Below are 25,141 nucleotides of genomic sequence, written 5' to 3' on the forward strand. Positions count from 1 at the left end.
ACTGAAAATAAATATGAAGGTTTTTCAAAATTGTAATAAAAACGGACAGGAAACCGTATCCTATCATACCATTGTCAGAATGTTAGTTTTGAGTGAAATGTCAAGGTTCCACTCGAGGTATCAAGCCCGATGGAAAATATAGTGGGTGGGGTGGGGGATAGGGGTGCCTGTAACCCACCTCCCCCAAGACGAAAATGGTTTATTTTGGATTTTTTTTCTATTCTTTATAAATAAAGGTAAACTATGGCTTGTGCTCCGCAACCCAACTATGGAGGCCAACTATGGAGGCTGTGTCCTCTCCCCTACCCCCCCCCCCCCCACACACACACACACTACACACTATAAGTCATGCCAAGCCCATCACTCTAAATGTGGTTATTACACGTATGTGAAAGTTTGTTGTGTTACACGTATTACACGTATGCTAAAGTTTGTTGTGTTTAATGACACCACTAACGCACGTTGATTTAGTAATGATCGGCTATTGGATATCATTCTGTTGCGGTATGCTGTATTAAACTGTTTGTGTTTTTGTTGACAGCTGTACTTGCAGGCTCGGTTCTTGTTCGGGTCGTCTGTCCTGACCAAGCCCACTCTACAGGCGGGCCTCGTACTCGTGGCCGTCTGGTGCGGGATGACGCGCATCACCGACCACAAACACTTCAGCGCCGACGTCGTGACCGGCTTTACACTGGGGACCATCGTGGCCTGGCTCGTGGTAAATTAATACATCTTATACAAAATAAATTACATTTAAAGTAAGTTACACATTTTCAAAATGTAGAAATCTGTGCGCGCGTGTGTGTGCGTGTGAAAGAGAGAGAGAGAGAGAGAGAGAGAGAGAGAGAGAGAGAGAGAGAGAGAGAGAGAGAGAGAGCGAGAGAGAGCGAGAGAGAGAGACAGAGACAGAGAGAGAGGCACATAGAGAAAAGAGACAGAGAGAAAAGAGACAGAGAGACAGAGACAGAGACAGATGCAGAGAGAGAGAGACAGAGAGAGAGAGAGAGAGAGAGAGAGAGAGAGAGAGAGAGAGAGAGAGAGAGAGAGAGAGAGAGAGAGAGAGAGAGGAGGGGTTGCAAAGAGAGTGAGAGAGCACGTATGTACATGTGTGTGCACGTATATACATACATATACATCTGGAAATTAATTAAGCATCATCTGGTTTTGACCATGTAGCTTATACTTCGCAAGTGATTGTGACCATTCCGTGGATTCAAAACACTAAACTTAATGTTCTATGTATGCAGGCCAGGGGACGTTAAAAAACATTGACACTCAGACAGTGACACTGTCGTTACACCAGTCTTTCATGTATTCTACATAAAACGACAGAAAAGGGGTATAAAATGTATGTAAAAACTATGGAGTTGGAATCACTCTGATGTGCTTGTTGTGAGTAATTTATGCATGTCCTCTCAGTAAATACCCAGTATATATAGAATATGTGAAAACTCTCAATACCAGGTTTAAACACCGTCGATACGGACAACTACTTGTATAATGTATGCATATTTATGTGCGTGCCAGCGTGCATGTGTGTGTGTGTGTGTTTGTTAATTTTTTGTATGTATGTATGTATGTACATGTATGTGCAAATTTATATGTATGTAGGTATGTAAGTAAGTAAGTAGGTGTGTGTGTGTATGTGTGTATGTATGTGTATGTATGTAGGTATGTAGGTATGTATGTATGTATGTAGGTAGGTAGGTAGGTAGGTAGGTAGGTAGGTAAGTAAGTATTGTGTGTATGTAGGTAGGTAGGTAAATAAGTAAGTGTGTGTGTGTAGGTAGGTAGGTAAGTAAGTGTGTATGTGTGTGTGTTTGTGTGTGTGTGTAGGTAGGTAGGTAAGTAAGTAAGTAAGCAAGTGTGTGTGTGTGGTAGGTAGGTAGGTAAGTAAGTGTGTATGTGTGTGTGTTTGTGTGTGTGTGTAGGTAGGTAGGTAGGTAAGTAAGTAAGTAAGTACTGTGTGTGTAGGTAGGTAGGTAGGTAAATAAGTAAGTAAGTGTGTGTGTGTGTGTGTGTGTAGGTAGGTAGGTAAGGTAGTAGGTATGTGTGTGTATGTAGGTAGGTAGGTAAATAAGTAAGTGTGTGTGTGTGTGTGTAGGTAGGTAGGTAGGTAAGTAATTATGTGTGTGTGTGTGTAGGTAGGTAGGTGTGGTAGGTAGGTAGGTAGGTAGGTAGGTAGGTAAGTAAGTATTGTGTGTATGTAGGTAGGTAAATAAGTAAGTGTGTGTGTGTGTGTGTAGGTAGATAGGTAGGTAGGTAGGTAAGTAACTGTGTGTGTGTAGGTAGGTAGGTAGGTAAGTAAGTGTGTGTGTATGTATGTATGTAGGTAGTTAGGTAGGTAGGTAGGTAGGTATGTAGGTAAGTAAGTAAGTAAGTAAGTGTGTGTGTAGGTAGGTAGGTGGGTAGGTAAGTAAGTGAGTAAGTGTGTGTGTGTAGGTAGGTAGGTAAGTGTGTGTGTGTGTGTAGGTAGGTAGGTAAGTGTGTGTGTAGGTAGGTAGGTAAGTGTGTGTGTGTGTGTGTGTGTGTGTAGGTAGGTAGGTAACTGTGTGTGTGTGTGTAGGTAGGTAGGTAGGTAGGTAGGTAAGTAAGTATGTAAGTAAGTATGTATGTATTACAGTATGTATTGTTTCTCTCACTAGACGACATGTGTCTAGGACGGAATGCTTGAACCTTGCCAGGAAACAAACACAAAATGACAACATAAACAGAATCCTTTAAATGAATAGAGTATTACAGCTTGCCATATCAGGATAATTAGCTCACTCTTCATAAATAACTAGGCTCAGGCGTCCATATATGTTAATACATTAAATGAATAGACCTTACAACTAAATATTAGGATAAAGGGCTCGCTGGAACGAAACTGGTGTCAGGCGTGTGTGTGTGTGTGTGTGTACATGTGTGTGTCAACGACATGTAAAGTATGGACGCTGGAACGAAATGTGTGTGTGTGTGTGTGTGTGTGTGTGTGTGTGTGTGTGTTGGTGGATACAGAGACTTTCTTTCACACCCGATGGTGAAACACCATGCGTTATTTTTGACGCATGGTAACTTTTGGTTGTTTGCACATGTACGTGTGTCAACAAAGAAAGAAATGTTTTATTTAACGACGCAATCAACACATTGTATTTACGGTTATATGGCGTCAGACATATGGTTAAGAATCACACAGATATTAAGAGAGGAAACCCGCTGTCGCCACTTCATGGGCTACTCTTTTAGATTAGCAGCAAAAGATATTTTATATGCACCATCCCACAGACAGGGTAGTACATACTACGGCCTTTGATATACTAGTCGTGGTGCACTGGCTGGAACGAGAAATAGCCCAATGGGCCCACCGACAGGGATCGATCCCACACCGACCGTGTATCGAGCGATCGCTGTACTACTTGGCTACGTCTGGTTGCTCATTGGTGATGACCAGGTCACCACTGCCATACATCCAATGAAAAGCTACACGATGGAAATCGATTACATTGTGACGTATTTCAAAGGTAGTTGTATTGTGCTATCCTGTCTGTGGGATGGTGCATATAAAAAAAAAAATCCCCTGCTACTAATGGAAAAATGTAGCGGATTTCCTCTCTAAGACTATTTGTCAAAATTACTAAATGTTTGACATCCAATGGCCGATGATATTGATCAATGTGTTCTAGCCGTGTCGTTAAACAAAACAAACGTTTTAACTTGTAAAATATAAAAAAAGATTTTGGATGTTACAAAAGCAAGGTTAGGCTTTGGCGTTAAAACACATGTATAATTTTTTTAAGTCGGGTAACAACATATATTTTTACAACATAACTCAGCATGTTGGTAGAATTCAGTTTAACACTGTTTTAATGGAATATCTCTGCAGCAATGATGTCCGTATGTCTGTGTGTCCCTGTGCGGCGTGTTGACAATATTATATAACTTAGCCGAGACAGCTTCGTCAATAAAAGCATTTTTTAAAAACATTTTAAGAGATTACGTTAAAATATTTTATTTTTTTTACTTTTTGGTCCGTTTGTTTGTTTAACGGATGTGCTTAGATATCGCAACTAAATGATTAAAATTTAATGTAATTTTGAAATGGCGAATATTCTCCTTTGGTTTATTTGACAGATAAACGCTTTCGGTGGCCTTTATTGATTTGTGGAACTTCTATGAAGTCTGTTTGTTGTAGTTTTAAACCAAAATGTTTAAGCATTTTAACTGCATGTAGTTTATACAAGCGTGTAAATAAAAATAAAAACAAAACAGGCTTTGTAAATTTAGCCTTTACGCTTTACTACGTATGCAGTGTATCGTATTGTGAAAATATTTTATAGCTAATAAGAGTGATTGTCATTTCAGTTTTACAAGGTGGCCTGGCTCAGCCTGAGGACAGTGAGGTTCACTCTCTTTCCCAGATCGTTTTCCGTGTCCAGCAATTCGGAACCTCAGACGCCCGATCCGTTACTAAGGGAATCCACGAACCAGTTTAATGTCTACCTGGATGACCCTATGAAGGTAGACAGATCAAAAAGCCTGGTATAGCGTTATCGTCTGGAAACTATCAGTTCGGAGCAGTACTGCAAGGCATTCCATGATACACCAGTTTCTACTGAACCAGTTTCTACTGCCATACTGAAAAAATCACACATTTTAAACAATTATACCTCTGTGACTGAATACACGGCAGCACGAAATTAACAAGAAATCTGTTTAAAGCAGTGAAATTTGTGATATGCCATTTTGTAGATATGGGTGTATTTCATTATAAAACGCAATGTACGAATTCTAAATATGGATCCGTCATCTCATCTAAGACATGAATTTCATCATAAATAGGACAGCATTATGCAGTACAGTATACGACAGTATCAACAAATCCTTCGTAAATGCATTCCATTTATATATGTATAGAACTGCAATACGTGGTTTTCTCTTTCCATTTTATGCTAATACATGTACTTTATTTATTTATTTTAATTTCATGTATTTGATTATCTCGGCCATGGTCAAGTTTTTGACTGAGTTCGCAGGGCAGACTAAAAAAAAATCTGTTAGAATGATCATTTCATTTATCTTGCAAATGCTAGATCATTGGGACCAATTCACAAACGATCGTAAACAACGTTTTGTGCGTAAACGTAAATCTATGACCTCAGCTACATGTCAGCTAATGCAGAATTGTAAACCGAACAAAATAAGCCAAATTAATGTCCACGAGTCATTTTGCTTGTGAGTTAGATCTTTTTGCCGATTCTTTGATTTTGGCCAAAATGCATCAATCATCTTTAAAGATGGCTGCCAAAATAGCCTGTAACTACCAATCCCAAATGTCCATTGATGAAGTGATTTTGGTCACTTCAAATATCAAACTAACTAAAAATCCATGTTGGATCTGTTCACCAATTTGGTACTCAAACTCAAAATTTTGAGGCCTGGTTCATGGACTAAACCCAACCACAGTTCATATTACTACTAACAGTAACAGTACAATATAATATTAATAAAATAAATATTTAGGGGTTACCGGAAACGGAGCGGACAATGGTTGGGAGGATGGCGGGGTGTGTGTGGGGAGGCTGGCAATAGAGGGTATCTAGTTTACCCCCCCCCCCCCCCCCCCCTCCCCACTGAAGTCTTCGATGGGACCGTCTTATCTCCATATAAGTAATTTAAAAATAGTTTTGTGGGTTTACGGCCAAACTCTCTGCTTAATTTTCCTGGGGCTAAAAATATATAATTAAAAATTTAGATTAAATTTTCTTTATTTGGACCGCCCGTCGAAAATTGGTGTTTATTTGTAATATTAGGAATTAGTTGTCATATTCATAATTTTTGGACACTCCATCTGAATGAAGCCATTCCATTGTAGTATAAAGTCAAAATTGTCCCTATTAATTAAATACCTTCTGTCCGATGCTCAGCCACTGGCCTTGTCAGAGACTGGACGTGGGATGGACGTGCCTGAATCTCTTTTGGATATAGGCACGTAAATAAAGTAACAGTACAATATAGTTAGTCTGAAGTACATGTATATATATATATATATATATATATATATATATATATATATATATATATCAATAAATGCAGAGGTGGTGGTGGTGGTAGTAATTTGGAAGTTAGGGGAATACGGGCCAAAATTACCCTTATAGGGTTTTCTTATAAATGTGACATACACTATATAGTACTATTTATACAAGAAAATAAATAAATTGGTTAACATCTTAATTTGTTTTGTTTGTTGTTTTGGGGGTTTGGGCGAGGACGGGTTAGTGTTTTTGTTTCGTTTGTTTTTGTTAGAACACATATATACATATTTTTGTTGTATTCAAGTCCTCATATTGCAAAAGAAGGAAATGTTTTATTTAACGATACACTCAACACATTTTATTTACGTTTATATGGCGTCGGTATTGCAAAAGAATGCTTAATGTTGTGCTGTTGTATTTCAATTCGTGCAGGGGTGCCATTAATTGAATCTGTATACCAAATGATGTAAATATTACCTTATTGAATTACATAGGCCAAAGGGAATTATTATATGCTGTCCATAGCTTCTTTTGACGAATATCAACGTACGATTAATGAAACATTCATACATAAATGTAAAGTTGACGGCTGGTGTGTGTGCGTGTGTGTGGCAATTATATGGTGTTTTTTGTAGTCCATATAAAATTTAAAATATGGCTCCCCCACAAGACTCCCCCCCCCCCCCCTCCACTCCACTCCAGATACGTTCCTACGAGCCTGATGTTTTATTACCTAAATTACACATTTGTCGGACAAAGCAGTTCTTGTACCAGCGTAGACAAGTCTCGTATCATTTATGGTAATCTCAAGGATCCACGTTCGTTGTAATTTTCGTCAACTACAGCTTATCAAAAGCCAAGTAGACAGACCCAGTATATCGGCAACTACGTTGGATTCCAAATAGAGATACAGATTACAATATGCTGTAAATATTTTTTTTCATAGCCTCAAGTAATGGCATGCAATAAAATGTCTTTACACTTTCCTTTTGACTTCACTTCATACTTCAATAAGCACTCTTGTACAACAAATATAATACCATAAATCACACGCGTGTATAATATTTGGACAGAGGCTATATATGCCGTAATGTTAATGTTATCATCAAAGATGAGATCAATGTGTCTTTCCCTCAGGGTTTAAAGAATAACATTGTATTATTAATGTGGCCTAGTGGGACTGGATGCTTAGTTTTCTGATTTGACACAGAAAGTAATAATATAATTTCATGTCCTAAACAACAATGTATGATAATACATTGTTCCCATGACTTTGTGTAAACGAAACCCAGATGCTACGCTCCATTCAACAGGCAATTTGACATATGCCAGTATAGATGTCCGTATGAAGATTATTATGTCATGCCCCAAGTTATTTTGTTTACACTTATATTGTAAGAAAAATAGCTTTTTTTGTAATCATATATTTTAGGTAGTGGTCCAAAACTGATCTATCAAGAACCATGCATGTACAGCTCTCGTCTGTAGAAAATTATGTATAAAATTAATTTCCCCAATTCCTCCCCAATTCTTAACACAAAATCTTAAGACACTTAATAACTGCTGCTTAAACAATATAATAAAGGATCGCTAAAGAAAGCATTCCTTGTTTTCCCTTACTCAAAATGCCATCACAAATCCAAACTTCTACAGAAAACCCACGATGGTTACTACATGTAAACGCCAAGAAATTACTGATTTAAATATACTGGCTCATGTATTAGTACAACAAAAAGTATATTGTGTAGAAGACATATCGGACTGCATAGGGTACCAAGGACTATTGTTTTTACTTCAGAATCAAAATGTCTGTGCTGATGTTCACATTTAACACAACCATTCCACTCAGAACTCGCATGTATCTGAATGCACATAGCCCGGTCATAGCCATAATATTATTTGATGATTTCCACACTAAAGGAATGTTTTTCACAAAATGAAAGGACAGCAGTTTAGTAGCTAAACCTACTTACCGGAATGGGGTGTGGTAATTATTAAAACACACAAATACATTTTAAAATATGCTAACCGAGGTGGTTGTAAGAGTATGGACAGTGATATTGCCACATCTTCCTGGCTATACTCCTTTTGGTATTTGCTTTATGTTCAAGCCCATCGGGAAGGATGGACTTCAGTAGTATAGCACTTCAACCAAGTGTAATGGATCATCGGGAAGGAAATATTTTATTTAATGACGTACTCAACACATTTTATATACGGTTATATGGAGTCGGATGGATCATCGGATGATGAACCCTGCAAATTTTCCCATAATACTAACCACATAAGTGTATGTCCGACACCAAATCCATGTCATCATATTTTACTCCTGCAGATGACAGTTTTACTTAATAACAATGAAATGATATTAAAGCACTTAAGACAACAGAAATTCTTTATTAAAATCGTGGATGTCTAGGCGAGTTTTCAGCAACAGTTTTAATTTCTTGCTAATTCACATGAAAATCCTTGAGTCACATGGTACATATGGAAATAAGAAAATGGTATGCATAAGAAAAAAACTGGTTGTGTGTAAAATAAAAACATCATCACATAATAAGGTCCAGACACTTGTTAATTTTTTAGTATTTGTTGCAGGGATGTTCCTGATTTTGTAGCCATTTTAACAGATTTCTGGCAATTGAGCCTTTCTATAAAAATTACATAGGGCTTCTAAACGTTTATTTACCATTTGTGACACCCAATAGGGGTGTCGTTAAACATTCATTCATTCTAAACGTTTATAAAATCCACTAGCTAGTGATTTGAAAAATGTACTAGCCATGATTAAAAACTGACTAGCCTTACTTTAAGTTAATAAAATTTTACTAAATAATAGTAATAACTGGATATGTCACCTAAAGAGGGAGATAGAGCTTGAAAACACTAACATTGGGGATGTGGGCAGGATATTCATATTTACAAAATAGATTTAACTGCAACATTTGACAAAAAAAAATTCACTAGCCGTCGGGCATGACAATAGTAGTTATTTGCTAGCCCAACACTAAATATCACTAGCCATCGAAGTGGGGCTACCATAACCTAGAAGCCTTGAATTACATATTAATTAAATTTTCTTGCTTAGAATATAATAATCCAAAGTGTTAGGATGTAAAATTTAGTTCGAACCAGTACTACAAACATTTGGATAAATAACCACATTGGATATGCAAACATTGATATCCTAAACAAGAACACATGTAATTAATCTGTAATCTTAATTGTTTAAAAATCTGTTGGCTAAATGGAGAATACAGCATTAGTGGTCGTTAGATACTATTTATCGTTTTAAAACAAATCTAATGAGCAAAAGATAAATGGTATTGACACACAAATGTAGTATTCTATTTCTTACACATCTTCAAAAATAAATCTAAATGTCTTTTCCAACAAAAACTTATTTATGGCCCTAGAAATTGTAGTTAATATATGCACAGTATAATTAAATTCACGTTAACTTATATATAACAGAGTAATCGATTTTGACTGCACTTTTTTCATTGGATAGTATGGCAGTAGTATGACTTTAAATTGTTATCACAAGTATGTGTTACCAAACATAACAAATGATGTTCTCGACAACAGGTATGAAAGAAAACCGTATTACAATGGCTTCAAAGTCAGGAAAGTCCCTTCATTTCTTTTGTTAGCAGAAGCTGGAATTAAAGTTCACATGATTCTACTGTAATTTTGAAGATGTTGCAGTTTAATAACAACTTTAAAAGCTAAAGCTCCTCTATTATTAAGGACTGTATGCCTAAAGCTAGGAATCCATGTGTATGTAATGCGAAATACGTAGTGTGTAATGGAATGATCACCGAGGAGTTCGGGAACTAACGTATTGTGCATTACGCATCACGCATTGCGTACATACGGAAGCACATCAATTGATTTCTATATTAACTGTTGTTTACACACTACACATTTTACGCACTACATACACATTGATTTCTGGCTTAAGACAGTATCCTGGAACGAAGCATATAATGTTTTATAACTGACTGACTGACTGCTATAGAGATATCACACACCTGAAGAGAGTATAAATACATGTATGTATGTGAGGAATAAGTCAACATTGCTGAAAATGGCAAAACACCTGCATTGAACTTTGTCATCAGTTCTCCCTTCAGCTGACCGACTGTCCACAATATTTATACAAAACATGTTCAATTTGTTACAGACTGACATCGTCATTTTAGATGAACTTGATTGAAGAGCCGATCTTTAATAACCTGTGACATCAACCCGTGTAGAGACTCGATTGTTGTTTTACACCTGAAGGAAAAACAAATACGACCATAACAAACAAACAAAAATACTTTTAAATGTGACATTTCTAGTTTAAAACAAAAAGCACATGACTTAAACATTAAATAAAAGTAAATAGGATCATAACAATATTTATCATGTAATAGGTAGCATATCCAGTGTAATAAAAGTATGTGATATTTTTAAGATCATATACTTTCAGAATTTGATGATTTTGCAAATTAGATGTAAATTAATCAGGTAACAGCACTACATTTATTGATATGTAAGTAAACATGCTACAGCAACAATTGAGAAATTGATGTATGCATTTTTAATCATCAAACAGAACACGTTTAATAGCAACTTTACATTGAAAGCTGCCCATTGTTCTCAAAACAAAAAAACATCAAGTAGACTACTAATTTATTTTTTATGTAAGGATATCCCATTCAAAAAGACATTTGAATATCGAGTATTGGCTGACTGGAATTAAAGTTGGGAGTGCAGTTTACAAAAACATGTATTAAGCTTGAGATTATATGACAACGAGATTATTACCCTCGCTAGGGGCTCGCATTATACAATTTTTATTCTTAATATATGATAATGATGATACCGAAACACACTGGTAATGACCTCTATTTATTTAAACCGTGTATTACTATGCTATTGCAATTCTAAATGCAGTTTGGAATTCAAAATTTTCATTCTATGCATGATTTGAAAAAAATATCAATTGATTATCATCCATATAATTCTGATCTTAATTTTTTTATATATATATATATACTGAACAAAATAAGAAACTTCCGCTAACTTTGCTTGCACATAACTTGATGAAAACGAACCGGGGGAATAATTGTTATATATGCGTTTTAAAAAGTGTTCCATGATGCATCGTTTGGTGCAAAAATCATGGCCATAGGTTAACAGAAACTGGGAGAAATTATGACCAAGTGTGGTAGGGGTTAAGAAAAACCCACCCACTTAATAACGGGTATGACCACCTCTTAAATTGACCACTGCAGTGCATCGCAGGCGCATAGAATTGACTTAAGTGTTGATTTCTGCCTGTGGAATATTGTTCCATTCTTGAATGAGCGCTTGACGAAGTTCGTTGACGTTAGCGGGTGGGTTGGGACGACGCCTCAATCGTCTGTCCAGACTATCCCAGACATGCTCGATGGGGTTGAGATCAGGACTTTTAGCGGGCCAGTCATCAATGAAATCAATGTTATTTGTCCTAAGAAAATTTACAGTGTCTCTAGCTGTATGAGAGGTGGCATTATCATGCTGAAAAATCGAGATGTTGGCGTTCTTATGGAACAGAGGAATGACGTGATGAGCGAGAATGTCATCGCGGTAACGTTGAGCATTTAAATTGCCATTAATGACAACTAGTGGTGAACGATAACCATGGGCAATGGCTGCCCAGACCATGACAGAACCCCCACCCCCAAAACTATCTCGTTCAAGAACACAACAGTCAGCATAGCGTTCATTTCTCCAACTGTAGACGCGCACCCTGCCATCACCACGTTGTAAAGAAAATCTGGATTCATCCGAAAAAAGAACGGTATTCCAGCGTCACTGTATCCAACGAGTGTGTTCACGTGCCCAATTAAGATGATGACGTTGCGTTAAAACGCATATGACGTAAGGATGTCGTGCATGTAAACCGTTCTCCCGCAGACGATTACGAACAGTTTGCCCACTGATTCGGTTATTATGAAGCCCAGGTGTGTTAGCAGCAGTTGCAGTGGCAGTTTGGAATCGATTGCGCAAATGCGTGTCATGATATAGCTGTCTTGACCATGCGTTGTAACATGCAGACGTCCACGACCTGGCAATTCGTTGGTGCTTCCTGTCGTTCGAAATCTTACGCGAAGATTTCGTATCGCTTGACTAGAACTCCCAACATGCCTTGCAACGTCTTCTGTCGACATGCCAGCATCAAGCATGCTAATTGCCCGTTCGTATAAATTATTGGGTATTCTTGGCATACTAAAAATGCTACAATGTAAAAAACTATATTTTTTTTTTTTAATTTTGAAGCGTTTTCGTTCACTTGACAACAATGCAGTAAGACAAGTAAAACAAATTGACCGAATACTACACGGGACATGTCGAACCATGCATGCAGGTGCAAATTGAATTTCATGTTGTCGATGATTAACAGTGCAAAAATAATCAATAAAATGCATGAATCCTGATAATACAGCTCAAGGCTAATACTACCTATATAATTTCATTACACAATGAATTCTTTAACACAACAAATACTATATGTAAAAATCGGAAGTTTCTTTTTTTGTTCAGTATATATATATATATATATATATTATAGTGCAATTGTGTTTAATAGCTTCTTTTCAGAGACAGAATTTATCAAAGATAATAACAAATCTTCCACAATCATTCTCACACATAATATATCAATAATAAATAAGATACAAAATTCTAACACAGATTAATATTAATACAAGTTAAGTCTTCCTAAATATTTCTCATAATTAATTTATCTCAAGTAAAACATGATTATTTCAAGCTTACCCATCCGTTGTAGCCTTGGCGAGTTTGTCTTCCGATTTCTTGTCGTGTGAATCCATTCCAAGCATGAACCCCCCACGACCCAACTGTACCTCTGACTGCTCCAGCTTGTCGGCTAAGTCAAATATCTGACCAGTTGTGTAGTCTGCATTCTGAAACAAAAATATCACAAATCATCAATCATGTTATCTTGGTGCAACAGAACAGCCACTAAAAGGCCAAAACCTGACCAATAAGGATGGGTAAATCACCACGAAAGTCAAACTTAATCTGTAACAGTACATGATATAGCTATACACAAAATTTCAGCTCAATATCTCACGGCCTTCTAAAAAAACTAAAAAAATTCCCACATCTCCTACGTTCAAGGGCCGTAACTCAGTTACAAATGGGTAAATCGCCATAAAAGTCAAACTTGATCTGTAACAGTACATGATAAAGTTATATAAAAAATTTCAGCTCCATATCTCAAGGCCTTCTGAAAAAACATCCGGAAAACTATATATGGAACAGACAGACAGACAGACAGACAGACGGACGGAGATGAAACCTATAGTCCCATCTGGTTGAACCGGTAGTGAACTAAAAAGAGACGATTAATATCAACTTACTGTAAGCAGACTTGATGAGCTCAGTGTATTCACCCAGTACTTGTTCCACAGTGATTCCAGGAGTTTACGGTCTAACGCAGACTTGAAATACGATATTTCCAGAGAATAGTATCTGAAGAAAAAAAAGAGTAAAGTTTGTTTCATTTAACGACGCCTCTAGAGCACATTGATTTTTTGTATCTTATCATCGGCTATTGGACGTCAAACATATGGTCATTCTGACACTGTTTTTAAGAGGAAACCCACTGTCACCACATAGGCTACTCTTTTACGACAGGCAGCAAGGGATCTTTTATTTGCGCTTCCCACAGGCAGGATAGCACAAACCATGGCCTTTGTTGAACCAGTTATGGATCACTGGTCGGTGCAAGTGGTTTACACCTACCCATTGAGCCTTGCGGAGCACTCACTCAGGGTTTGGAGTCGGTATCTGGATTAAAAACCCATGCCTCGGCTGGGATCCGAACCCAGTACCTACCAGCCTGTAGACCGATGGCCTAACCATGACGCCACCAAGGCCGGTAGTATCTGAAGAAGTAAATGTGATGAAATACAGTTGTCACCCATGATAATCCAAAATTATTGTATACTTTATTACACTATTATATCATGGTCAATCATAGTGTTAAAGGGACATACCCTAGTTTTTAAACACTGAGATATATTTTTGACTATTATAGCCGTTTTTGACAACTGAAATCATACTTTACTTAGATTTTATTGTTTAGATTATCAATTTCCGTACATTCGAAGTGTTTTTGGTCATCCTGGTGTTTTTAATATCACAAAATGCATTTCTCATGTTTTAAAAATGCACGTGCGTATGAGAAGTAACAGTTATGGAGTCGAGTTTTAGTCTATCTTTAGAGGGTATTTCACCATTTCAAAGTCACAGACTCATGTTTCACTCACTTGTAACTTTATCCAAATGTGTTACAGGTTTGTAGATTAACTAAACTTAGTGTTAATTTTCACAGCTTGAAACTAGGGTATGTCCCTTTAAACTATGTTAAATTCGCCAATTGTTCCTGAAATTCGCAATTGGAGAATTTGGTGAGTGGCAGAGCTAGCCCTGTGTTTGCTTAAATATATATCTGTTACAATATCCACAATACTATATTGTCAACCACTATTAATCAAGCACAATTATTACTATCAACAATATTATATTACTGTCACTGTTGCTAATGTATTCTGTTAGTCTCCTTTGCTATAAACACTGATAGATTAACCAATTTTACGTTGTACTAAAATCAACCAATCTAACTTTTTCTTTATTTACGACTTCGTTCTCTATAATCAATCACCTGTTCATAGCACTAATATTAAACTTCATTCTAAAATGCACAGAACTTGTGGTAAAGCTGTATTAGTCATACTGTGCAATATTTGCATTTGGTTACTAATATGACGAGTCCTGATTAACGAGCATTCAATCTTTGCTTGAGATTTTGTAAGACTTCAATTCACAAGTTGTGTGTTCAAACCTTGATTTTAGTTACCTTTAGGAACAAATAAAGTACCATAATATGTATTTGACCGGAAATAAGCCCAGGGGGCCAAGACAACTCATTGTGAGCTTAGCATGGGGTGGGCTTATTCCCAGACAAGGGGCCAGTTTTGTTGAAAAAAAATTTCATAATAATAATTAAAATAAATAACAATACTTAAAAGAACTAGGAAGAAAAGAAAAAACGTTCAGTAGCACATCTATTAATTAAGTGTTCCATTTGTTATTAATAAATAATAATTGTTTATTAATTAAATTGTTGTTTTTTTTACTAGTATCTAATTATTAGAAACACACCTATGTTACAATTACTTACCAGTGCTGTTTATTTACATCCAAAATTTAATGCTGCGAAGACTTAAAACAACAGCAATTAACAACAAACTCAATTGCGTGTACACAGGTTTCTGACACAAGCCAGCTTACACTACAAAGAATTGTCAATTTAAGGTCATTGTTCTTAGCCAATCAGAATAAGGTATTTGCTTAATTAGCATTAACTGCGGACCCAATGTGGTGGTAAAAATAGACATTGGTTTTTAGTTCATACTTGGGCTTGGATACTTCAGAGAAATACTGCAGGCATGAAATTGAAAACAATGTTACACACTGTTATTGTTAGACAGCTAAATCTCACTGGTGGTAAAATATTGTGTTACATTTGTGTTTAATTATCTGCAGGAGGTATGACCTTTTAAATGAACTTTGAGCAAACTTGCAATTTCATGTTATTTATAAGGTGATGAAGTTGGGGGTGGGCTTATTTACGAATGAGGGCCTAATTTCTTAAATGCTATCAAAATGGAGGGGGGCTTATTCAAAGACATGGGCTTATTTCCGGTCAAATACGGTAGTAATAGTTTAAACAAAAAAAAAGGTTTCAGGGCTTCTAGATTATGGTAGCCCCACTAACCATGACTAGTGATATTCAATGATGGGCTGGTAAATAACTACTATTGCCATGCCTTGGTCAAATGGTGCAAATAAGTCTATTTTGTAAATATGAATATCCTGCCCCCTCCACGTTAGTTTTTTTATGCTCTATCTCCCTGTTTAGGTGACATATCTGATTTTTACTATTATCTAGTGAAAAGAGCTTTTGATCACATATTTTGTAAGGTGGTGAATTAGGAGTCCCCAATCCTAACACTACCAATGTATTTTGGGGCAATAAATTTTTTTACCAAAAAAACCAAACAAATTATTTTGTAAAACATTATCAACATAAAGAGAAGTCAGGCTAGTGAATTTTTAATTGTGGCTAGTAAATTTTAAAAATCACTGATCCTATGGTTAGTTGATTTTATAAAAATTCAAGAAGCCCTGGGTTTGCTGCCTTACTGTTTGCAGTGAACTCCAAAGTCTTCTATCTTGTTCAGTGGAATACTCTGGTATTCTGAGGGACCTTCTTCAGGTGGCTTGTATCCCTAGTAATAAACATGTAGAGGTCAACAAGACATTTCAAAGATATTAGAAAAGCTGAATGGTGATGACAAAGACATTAAAACATAAAAGAAGAAAGAAATGCTCATTCAACAAGCATTCTGAGAGTACTGCTAAAGCAATACTGGACTCAAAAAAAAAATTCAAAGCAAGGGTCAAAGGGTAAATCACTTTAAAAGTTAAAACTTGATCTGTAATAATACATGATAAAGATATACACAACATTTCTGCTCAATATCCTGAAGCATTGCAAAACAAGTCCGGAAAAAACATTTTTGTATCTCCTAAGTTCAAGGGACATAACTCTGTGAAGAAATGTGTAAAACACTATGAAATGTCAAACGTGTTCTGTAATAGTACGTGTTTATGCTATACACAAAAAATATCAGCTCAATATCTTGATGCATCATGAAAAATAATTGTGGAAAACTATATGTGGGACAGATAGACAGACTGAGACAAAACCTAGTCCTCTCCGGTTCGACCGGTAGGCGACTACCAGGCATGCTGAATGTACTGCTACATACAGGTCTCAACAAATTTCTGAATCGCCTTGTATCATTTTAAGGGCCATAACTCTGTGAAAATTAGGTAAAAAGTTATGAAAGTCAAACTTGTCTGTAACAGTACATGATAAAGCTATACACAGATATATTTTATTGGTTTATGAGGAAACTTAAAAGGAATTTTTTTAAAATAAATAATCACTTTTGTGCTTTCCCAATCCTTTTTATGAAATACAAAAAATAACATCTTATACCGTGACCTTTCATATTCATAAATTATAATCACTTAGGTACCGAATAAAAATATATATACTGTTTATGTGAACACCACTATATGAACAGATTGTTAAGATGTTAATCATCACAAAACGAAAATTTCACTTTTCAAATCCTCGATTACATGAATCTAGAATGTTGACAATAAATTCATACTAACTTTTGGATAAGTCCGAAATGCTCCAATATTCACTTTTCCAGCAGAAATAGTCCTCACTGGATCAATCTGAAATGGATTTTTTAAAACTAAATATTTAATAAAAGAGACTGGGCTATTAACAAAACATGCATGAGCCAGAAAATAAATTCACATTTCAATACCATATATACTGAACAAAAAAAGAAACTTCCGATTTGTACATATAGTATTTGTTGTGTTAAAGAATTCATTGTGTAATGAAATTATATAGGTAGTATTAGCCTTGAGCTGTATTATCAGGATTCATGAATTTTATCGATTATATTTGCACTGTTAATCGTCGACAATGTGAAATTCAGTTTGCACGTGCATGCATGGTTTGACATGTCCCGTATAGTATTCGGTCAATTTGTTTTACTTGTCTTGTAGCATTTTTAGTATGCCAAGAATACCCAATAATTTACGCGAACGGGCGATTGGCACGCTTGATGCTGGCATGTTGACAGAAGACGTTGCAAAGTATGTTGGGAGTTCTAGTCGAGCGGTACGAAATCTTCGCGTAAGATTTCGAATGACAGGAAGCACCAACGACTTGCCACGTCGTGGACGTCCGCGTGTTACAACGCGTGGTCAAGACCGCTATATCATGAACACGCATTTGCGCAATCGATTCCAAATTGCCACTGATACTGCTGCTAACACACCTGGGCTTCATAATAACCGAACAAGTGGGCAAACTGTTTGTAATCGTCTGCGGGAGAACGGTTTACATGCACGACGTCCTTACGTCGGATGCGTTTTAACGCAATGTCATCATCTAAATCGTCTTAATTGGGCACGTGTACACACGCGTGGATACGGCGACGCTGGAATACTATTCTTTTTTCGGATGAATCCAGATTTTCTTTACAACGTGGTGATGGCAGGGTGCGCGTCTACCTTAGGAGAAATGAACACTATGCTGACTGTTGTGTTCTTGAACGAGATCGTTTTGGGGGTGGGGGTTCTGTCATGGTCTGGGCAGCCATTGCCCATGGTTATCGTTCACCATTAGTCGTCATTAATGGCAACAATCTTGAGTACGCAATCAGTTGGAAAATTCTATGCCGTGCTCCACACTATTCGAACGTGTCGAAGCGTTGCGGCTTTTGTATTTGCGAGAAGTACTTTCTTATTTGCAATCCTAAAATGGCGTCCTTGAATAAGCTAAATGAACTGGTCAGCAAATGTAGACATAAAAACAAATACCTCTTGAGTAATTTAACATGATTAGAAGAGACACGTTGCTGTAATTAATGTTCTATACAAATCACTCTGGTTTATGCACTGAAGAGTGCAGGTTCGCACAAACATCGCGACCTGTACGAAACAGTATTGTATGTAAATAAACCATGGAAGTCAAAGTGTAATATATCCAAGTTATTATTATATGTGTGTGTGTGTGTATATATATATATATATATATATATATATATATATACTACTCAAAAGAATTTAAGGGTCAAAAATTTATAACCAAATAAGTTTCAGAGTGTATTAGATTGATGATGTAAAACTACACCAAATTTTTTATTTATTGTTCCATATTTACAAAAAAACACAAATAAACGTCACTGTATACAAGAAAGTCACATGACATGCTGTCAAAGTTGAAGGTTGTCAAACATGGATTTTACACATTAGAACATTCGTTTAATAGTGTGTGAATCCACCCCAGGCGCGAATACACTCGACACATCGTTGCCTCATGCTGTTGATCAGATGTCTGAAGAACTCTTGGGAATGGCCTGCCACTCTGCCATAAGAAGTTGACCCAGATCATGAAGGTTGGCCGGAGGGGCATGGTTATCCCGAACTCTCCTGCCTAATTCGTCCCAGGCGTTCTCTATTGGGGCCAAGTCAGGCGAATATGCTGGCCAATCCATCCTGGCGATACCTTGTTGTCTGAGAAAGTCCGTTACCACCCTGGCGTGGTGGGGTCTGGCATTGTCATCCTGCAGAACTGCCCCACCGCCAATCTGCTGAAGGCCTGGGAGAACCAACGGCCGGATAATCTCATTCAGATAGCGGATTCCATTCAGATTGCCATCCACCACATAGAGGGGGGTCCTGTGGTGGATAGAGATGCCGCCCCACACCATGACGCTGCCACCACCGAACCGGTGATGTTGTCTAACGTTAACGTCAGCGAAGCACTCCCCAGGACATCTGTAGACACGAACCCGACCGTCGTTGAACTGGAGACTAAACCTGGACTCATCACTCGACCCCCACTGAACACGTTGCCACCGCAGATGAAGTGTGCACCAATGACGTCTGGCCGTTCTGTGACGTGGTAGGAGTGGTGGTCGAACAGCCTGGCGACGGCAGCGTAGATTATTGGCTCTCAGACGATTGCGTATGGTTTGATCAGACACTCAAGTTCCAGTCGCAGTCCGCAGTCCGCAGAGTGTAATCGGTGTGCAGTTGTTGTGCGTTGACGTAGAGCCATATTGGTGATGTAGCGGTCCTCTCTGTTTGTAGTGCTTCGGGGTCTTCCCAAACATGGACGATTTCGAACAGAATTCGTTGCTTGGTACTGTTGCCACAGTCGGCCAACGACACTCTGACTGACACCAAGTCTCAGAGCAACATTTCTTTGCGTATTGCCATCCTGAAGCCAAGCAATAGCCCTTCCTCTATCTTCGATAGTCAGTTGAAGTCGTACCATTGTCGAATTTGGAGTGTGCACCGTACACGAATGCAAGCTCCAATTATACGGAAATTCAGCATTGGGAACATGGAATACACGTGCAAAGCGTGCAAATGAAGCGCTTTGTGAAAAAGCAAGTTATGGGCACTTAGCAGACCTTTCGCTTTCGCCCTAATTTACGTGCAAATGTAAGCATGTTTTCGCCATTAGAACTAGTCGACAGTGTCAACGACAGTGGATTTTAATTCATTTATAGGTTGCTTAGACCCACTTTCGTCAAAATGGAACAATACCATGCGTGACATTATGGTCTAGCTAATATAATTGACATTCAGAAAATAATGTCGAAAATATCGTCTGACCCTTAAATTCTTTTGAGTAGTAAATATATATATATATATATATATATATTTAGAATTTTCTACCCCTTGCCATTCACCAAATAAAGCATAGGAGTAAATTTGGGATCTGTCTACACACAAATATTATCTTGTCAATATATACTGCCCAAATGTTTTGTTCTTGGAAGTACGGTTCTTTGAACCATTCCTTTGAAAAAATAACGTTTTTAAATTTATGACTTCTTTTTCTATCCCCACTTACATTACCATTTTCCCATTGGCCAGTGAAAACTAAAAATGATAGACCTGATGGCAGGACTTACTAAAAATTCAGTAAGTCCTGCAATTTTTTTTAAAAAGAAGCAAAAACTGACAGACTGTTTCAAGAACAGTACGTCAAATAATTATTTAAAAATATTTGTTAAAATTTTAAAACCATTATCATAATATTTCTGACTAATATAATAAACTCAACAAACCACAATGGCAACAAAAGGTTCTGTGTATTGCTGATTCAGCATCTGCGTGTTCACGTCAATCCCCGACAGCCAGCAGCCGTATCCTGGATGGCTGTGATACCAACCTATTTGATTTTCTAACCGGGAAACCTACAGCAAAAATGGAATTAAAATATTTTAAATGAAAGTATTGCTAAAACCAACTGGTAAAACTATTGCCATTTGAAACATACTTCCAATTTTTTCAAAATGGCTTTCTTTTTAAACAGTTGGCTTTTAAACCAACTACTGGTCCAAATCTTAGTCCTGAAGTTCAGTGAAATGCAGCCACCCTCCCCGAAGTTGATCAGTCAACTGTTATTCAGTTTTCTCAGCTGGATTCATTTGAGTTATGCCAAAAAAAATTAATTATTACTTTCATTTTAATATACCGTAAATCTTTGATTTTAGGCCAGATCTCAGAGTGCCTTGGAAAAAATAGACGTCTGCCTTAAATAAAGGCCAACTTCTGCCATGTCAGGTTAATGATCATGTTAGACTCATCATTTCCATTGCATAATGTGGTGAGAGAAGGAAAGGAGAAGGGTTTTTCATTTCTCAGTGATATAAGAGGTTTCCCCGTGTACAAAAAGATTTGGAAGACTACATTAGAATATGACTTTACAATAACTTATAAGGCTACATGTATGTTAGAACATTTTGCATGCATAAAAATAGAAGCCTGCATTGAATAGAGGCCAAGACCCTAATCTAGAATTGAAAAAGTAAGAGAAGTGACTTCTCCCTTCCCAGAAGAAAGGGGCAAAGTTTGATTTTAAAAAAATAGGTGAAGTGAACAGTTATCGGTACATTTCATAATGTTTTGCCAGTTTTTGCGTTCAACTGAAAAAATTCCAAATTTTACACTTGATCGGTTCTAATTGTATCATTTTTATATAAAATACTACTTCCGGTAATGATGTTTAAACAAAACAGTTGTATGTTTCATTAAAAACATATTATTAAGTAGTCTGATAATGTGCCGTTATGTTAAAATTAAAGTATTAATTAGTATTTTCTGGCATAACTGAAATGAATGTGGCTGAGGATTAACAAGACTTGACTGGTCACAGCACACGGCGCTACACACGTCACTTTGAGAAACAATAGCCCAGTTTACGGGTGTATCTGAAGAATGTAAACATTAGACGACATGTATTTAATCAATCATACATTACAATGCGCAAAAAACATTTCCCATTAATAGACAGGTTCGCAATTACTTAAGGATACAGTCTGGTGCCAAAGAAAAAACACTGTCCGACATAAGGCATCAAGGTGTCAAGTGAGCTATGACAATAAACAAGTCGGGATCTTGACATCTGTTGTGTGATTTTGTTTTTGAAATAAGATTAGGTCCAACATCTTACAGTGACTTCAACTTCTCACTACTGCAAATAACTTGACGACTTGAGCTGACTTTTGGCCAAAAAAAAAACTCATGTCGCCGACATGATTAGGGCCTGGAGGCCAGGTCCCATTTTGTCTGGGACGGTTGAAGTCACTTCTCCAAATTTTTCATTCAGAGATTAGTACCTAGGGCTATTCTAGTGTTTGTCAAACTCTTAAAATTTAATGAGTTTTTACTGCCAATAACTGGCATGCAACAGTTCTGGTGGCTACAATCTGCAAACATCTGATGCCTGTTAATAGTGATTGCTTATGACCATTGTACATATGTATCTATAAGTGGATGATTTTCCAACAAACCTGCACTGCAGCAACATGGTAAGCTGCCATGTATTCGTATGCCTGAGCATGTGCATTCACCCGTGTCTCTGTCCCCTCCACGGGTAGTGCCACTCCATCCATGACAATCATCGTATTGCCATCCACTTTGCCTAGTAAGAATCCCATAACCTCCATGTTCCCTCCAGAACGGGCATGCATCACCATTTTCAGCAGTGCCAAAGTGGAGATTTTAATGCGATTAAAATAATGAGGTCTGAAAAAGAAAAAAGATATATATATGTAACTTTTAATTCACTGAGAGTTTAAGTGTCCTCCAGCTCTATTCTGTTTATATATATATATATATATATATATATATATATATATATATATATATATATATATATATATATATATATATGTAAGAATAGGGCTAAATTGCACTCTTTCTTAAATCTGATGGAAAGAGTTCCACCCATTCACCCTTTGATGTATACTGGGGAATGCCTGAGGTTTAGCCACCAAGCCTGTTCATCTTCAGGTCATTTCGCCCCCCCAAAAATATGTCGGTTCACCCCAGACAATTACTATTTCGCCTCACACAAAAAAAAAATCCTGTTCATCCCCACTTGGGGTTTGGTGTATTTTTTTTAATATCAAGAAGAAATAAAAAATGTATGAAACGTTTATAGGTAAAATAAGTCATGTGATCAGTGACACCCATATTGTTTAATGTCACTTGGAAGTTAATTCAAATTCAGATAGAAAGAAATTAAAATATTTTGGTCCTCACTTTAAATAAAATAATTATATAATATTCATATATTAGTGCATTTAAAAGAGTTTGCGAAAAAAATACATAGCTTGGTCTCTGAGGGATCAGGCTAAAACAGAACCACTACCAAAACGGAACCATTTTTGTTGGCGAAAACGGAACCATTTTCATTGGTGAAAATGGAACCGATTGTGGCTATAACGGCACCTCACTGTATTGGCTAAAACAAAAAATCATGACTTAGATTTGTTGCCGAATAAAGCTGGTCAAAATCGTATTATTCAACATGTGAAAACGTGGATTGTGCTACGATAGGAATTAACACTTACCAAATCGCAGACAAAACATCAAAGCTCACGGTGTTCACTGCACAGCCTTGCCGGGCTTGCTTGGTTAAGTACACAACAATCGATTGCTTGTTTTGTAAATAAATAAACATCATTTTAATTTATTACATCTGACTTCCTTCATGAGATCTGTTAGTTGTTGCTGTGTTTAAAAAGGTAATAGAGTAAATTAGTGTTATTTTTAGCTTGAGCACGTGCTAAGATGATGCTTGACGTCACTAATTGAGGCCCTACTTGGAATAACAATCAATAGATGTTTTGATAATCAAATGCTCCCAATCACAAGTTTCTCAAGTATCCACCAAAAGAGAGGAAATTCGTAACCAGTATCACAGCAATGCTAATCCAAATAGAAACGGCAGAGAACAGGAAAAGTAGCGAATGTTGAGGGGGCCCTTTCTGAGTGGTTTGCGAATGCCCGACTGAAAGATATGCCGTTATCTGGGCCAATTTTAACTGAAACGGCAAAAATATTGAAAGTGGATAACTTCAACCCAACAAGCTGAATAGATATCTGATATCTGAATAGATAGCTGATATCTATAATGGAGATTATTTGTGCACGTTTAAAAAAAAAAAAAAAACCCTGCACTTTACACACCAATTTGACCGAAGCCAGTCTAGTACTGTGTCAGCTTCATAAATAGGTCAACCTGGTTGTTGGTTCTGAGATATGAAAATATGTTTTGATTTCGGTGGCGTTTTAGCCATCGATTTTGGTGCCATTTTAGCCAAAGCAGGTTCCGTTTTGTCCACAGATTTTGGTGCCATTTTAGCCAACACAGGTTCCGTTTTCGCCTGGGGCCATTTTGGCACAGTTCCGTTTTCGCTATAACCCGTCTCTGACTGTAATGAGAGCGTGTTTATGTACAAATGTCTGTCTAGCTCTCTTACAGTCAGAGTACTCGGGATAACTAGTGATTAATTTTGTCAAAAAGTTTAACTTAAAATAATAAAATCTGCCAAAAAATCTGGGTATGGCGCCATGACCCTGCTTAAATCAATGCACAAACTATGACAAAGATTGACAAAAGTAAACAAACAAAAACTATGCTGCGAGACCTTCGCGTTACCAAAAACTTACACCTTGTCCCATGGTCTGGCTGTTGAAATATCTTGCTGTTGTTTTGCATCGTAGCGATAGATATCATCCACACTGTTAACAGTTTCTACACCATTGCTTACTTCCCATGTTTTTAGAGCATTTTTAGTATCGGTACTCATCCCACTTGAACCGGCCATTCTTATTTTTCCTTCATTGGTATTTCCTCTATTCAGAGTAAGCACCTACAACATTAATAGTCATTTACTCACTTAGCTTAGAACATCTACCTTCCCACATTCTGTTATTTACCCGAACCCGTTGCGTTGTTTTTAGCAAAATGTGTAAATCACCATATATATAATACATGTAAATAGACTAACACTTGGATTTTGGTAATTGCTAACGTACTAATTAACCTTATTTTTTTATGTTATGTGTGTTTAAATGTCATGTCATCATAACTTCTG

General features: G+C 37.0%; 2 protein-coding genes across 2 annotated transcripts in view; one reads left to right on the forward strand and one right to left on the reverse strand.

The window, feature by feature from the left end:
- LOC121375319 (phospholipid phosphatase 3-like) overlaps positions 1-5,567 on the forward strand; it is an 11,316-nt gene extending 5,749 nt beyond the window's left edge. The window contains exons 4-5 of the mRNA XM_041502714.1: positions 542-718; positions 4,345-5,567. Of these exons, the coding sequence (XP_041358648.1) occupies positions 542-718; positions 4,345-4,527 (360 nt within the window). The 3' untranslated portion in view covers positions 4,528-5,567. The remainder of the gene's footprint in view (positions 1-541; positions 719-4,344) is intronic.
- A 3,413-nt stretch (positions 5,568-8,980) lies between these two features.
- On the reverse strand, positions 8,981-24,877 carry LOC121374580 (COP9 signalosome complex subunit 5-like). Its single transcript, XM_041501684.1, has 8 exons — positions 24,714-24,877; positions 22,547-22,781; positions 20,819-20,947; positions 17,328-17,393; positions 16,284-16,369; positions 13,433-13,544; positions 12,825-12,973; positions 8,981-10,295 (listed from the first exon to the last, which is right to left on the reverse strand). Exons 1-8 carry the CDS (start codon positions 24,869-24,871, stop codon positions 10,211-10,213), a joined length of 1,020 nt encoding a protein of 339 aa, XP_041357618.1. The 5' UTR covers positions 24,872-24,877; the 3' UTR covers positions 8,981-10,210.
- Positions 24,878-25,141: the final 264 nt, after the last annotated feature.

Source organism: Gigantopelta aegis, chromosome 6, assembly GCF_016097555.1.
Source record: "Gigantopelta aegis isolate Gae_Host chromosome 6, Gae_host_genome, whole genome shotgun sequence".
NCBI classification, from domain to species: domain Eukaryota; kingdom Metazoa; phylum Mollusca; class Gastropoda; order Neomphalida; family Peltospiridae; genus Gigantopelta; species Gigantopelta aegis.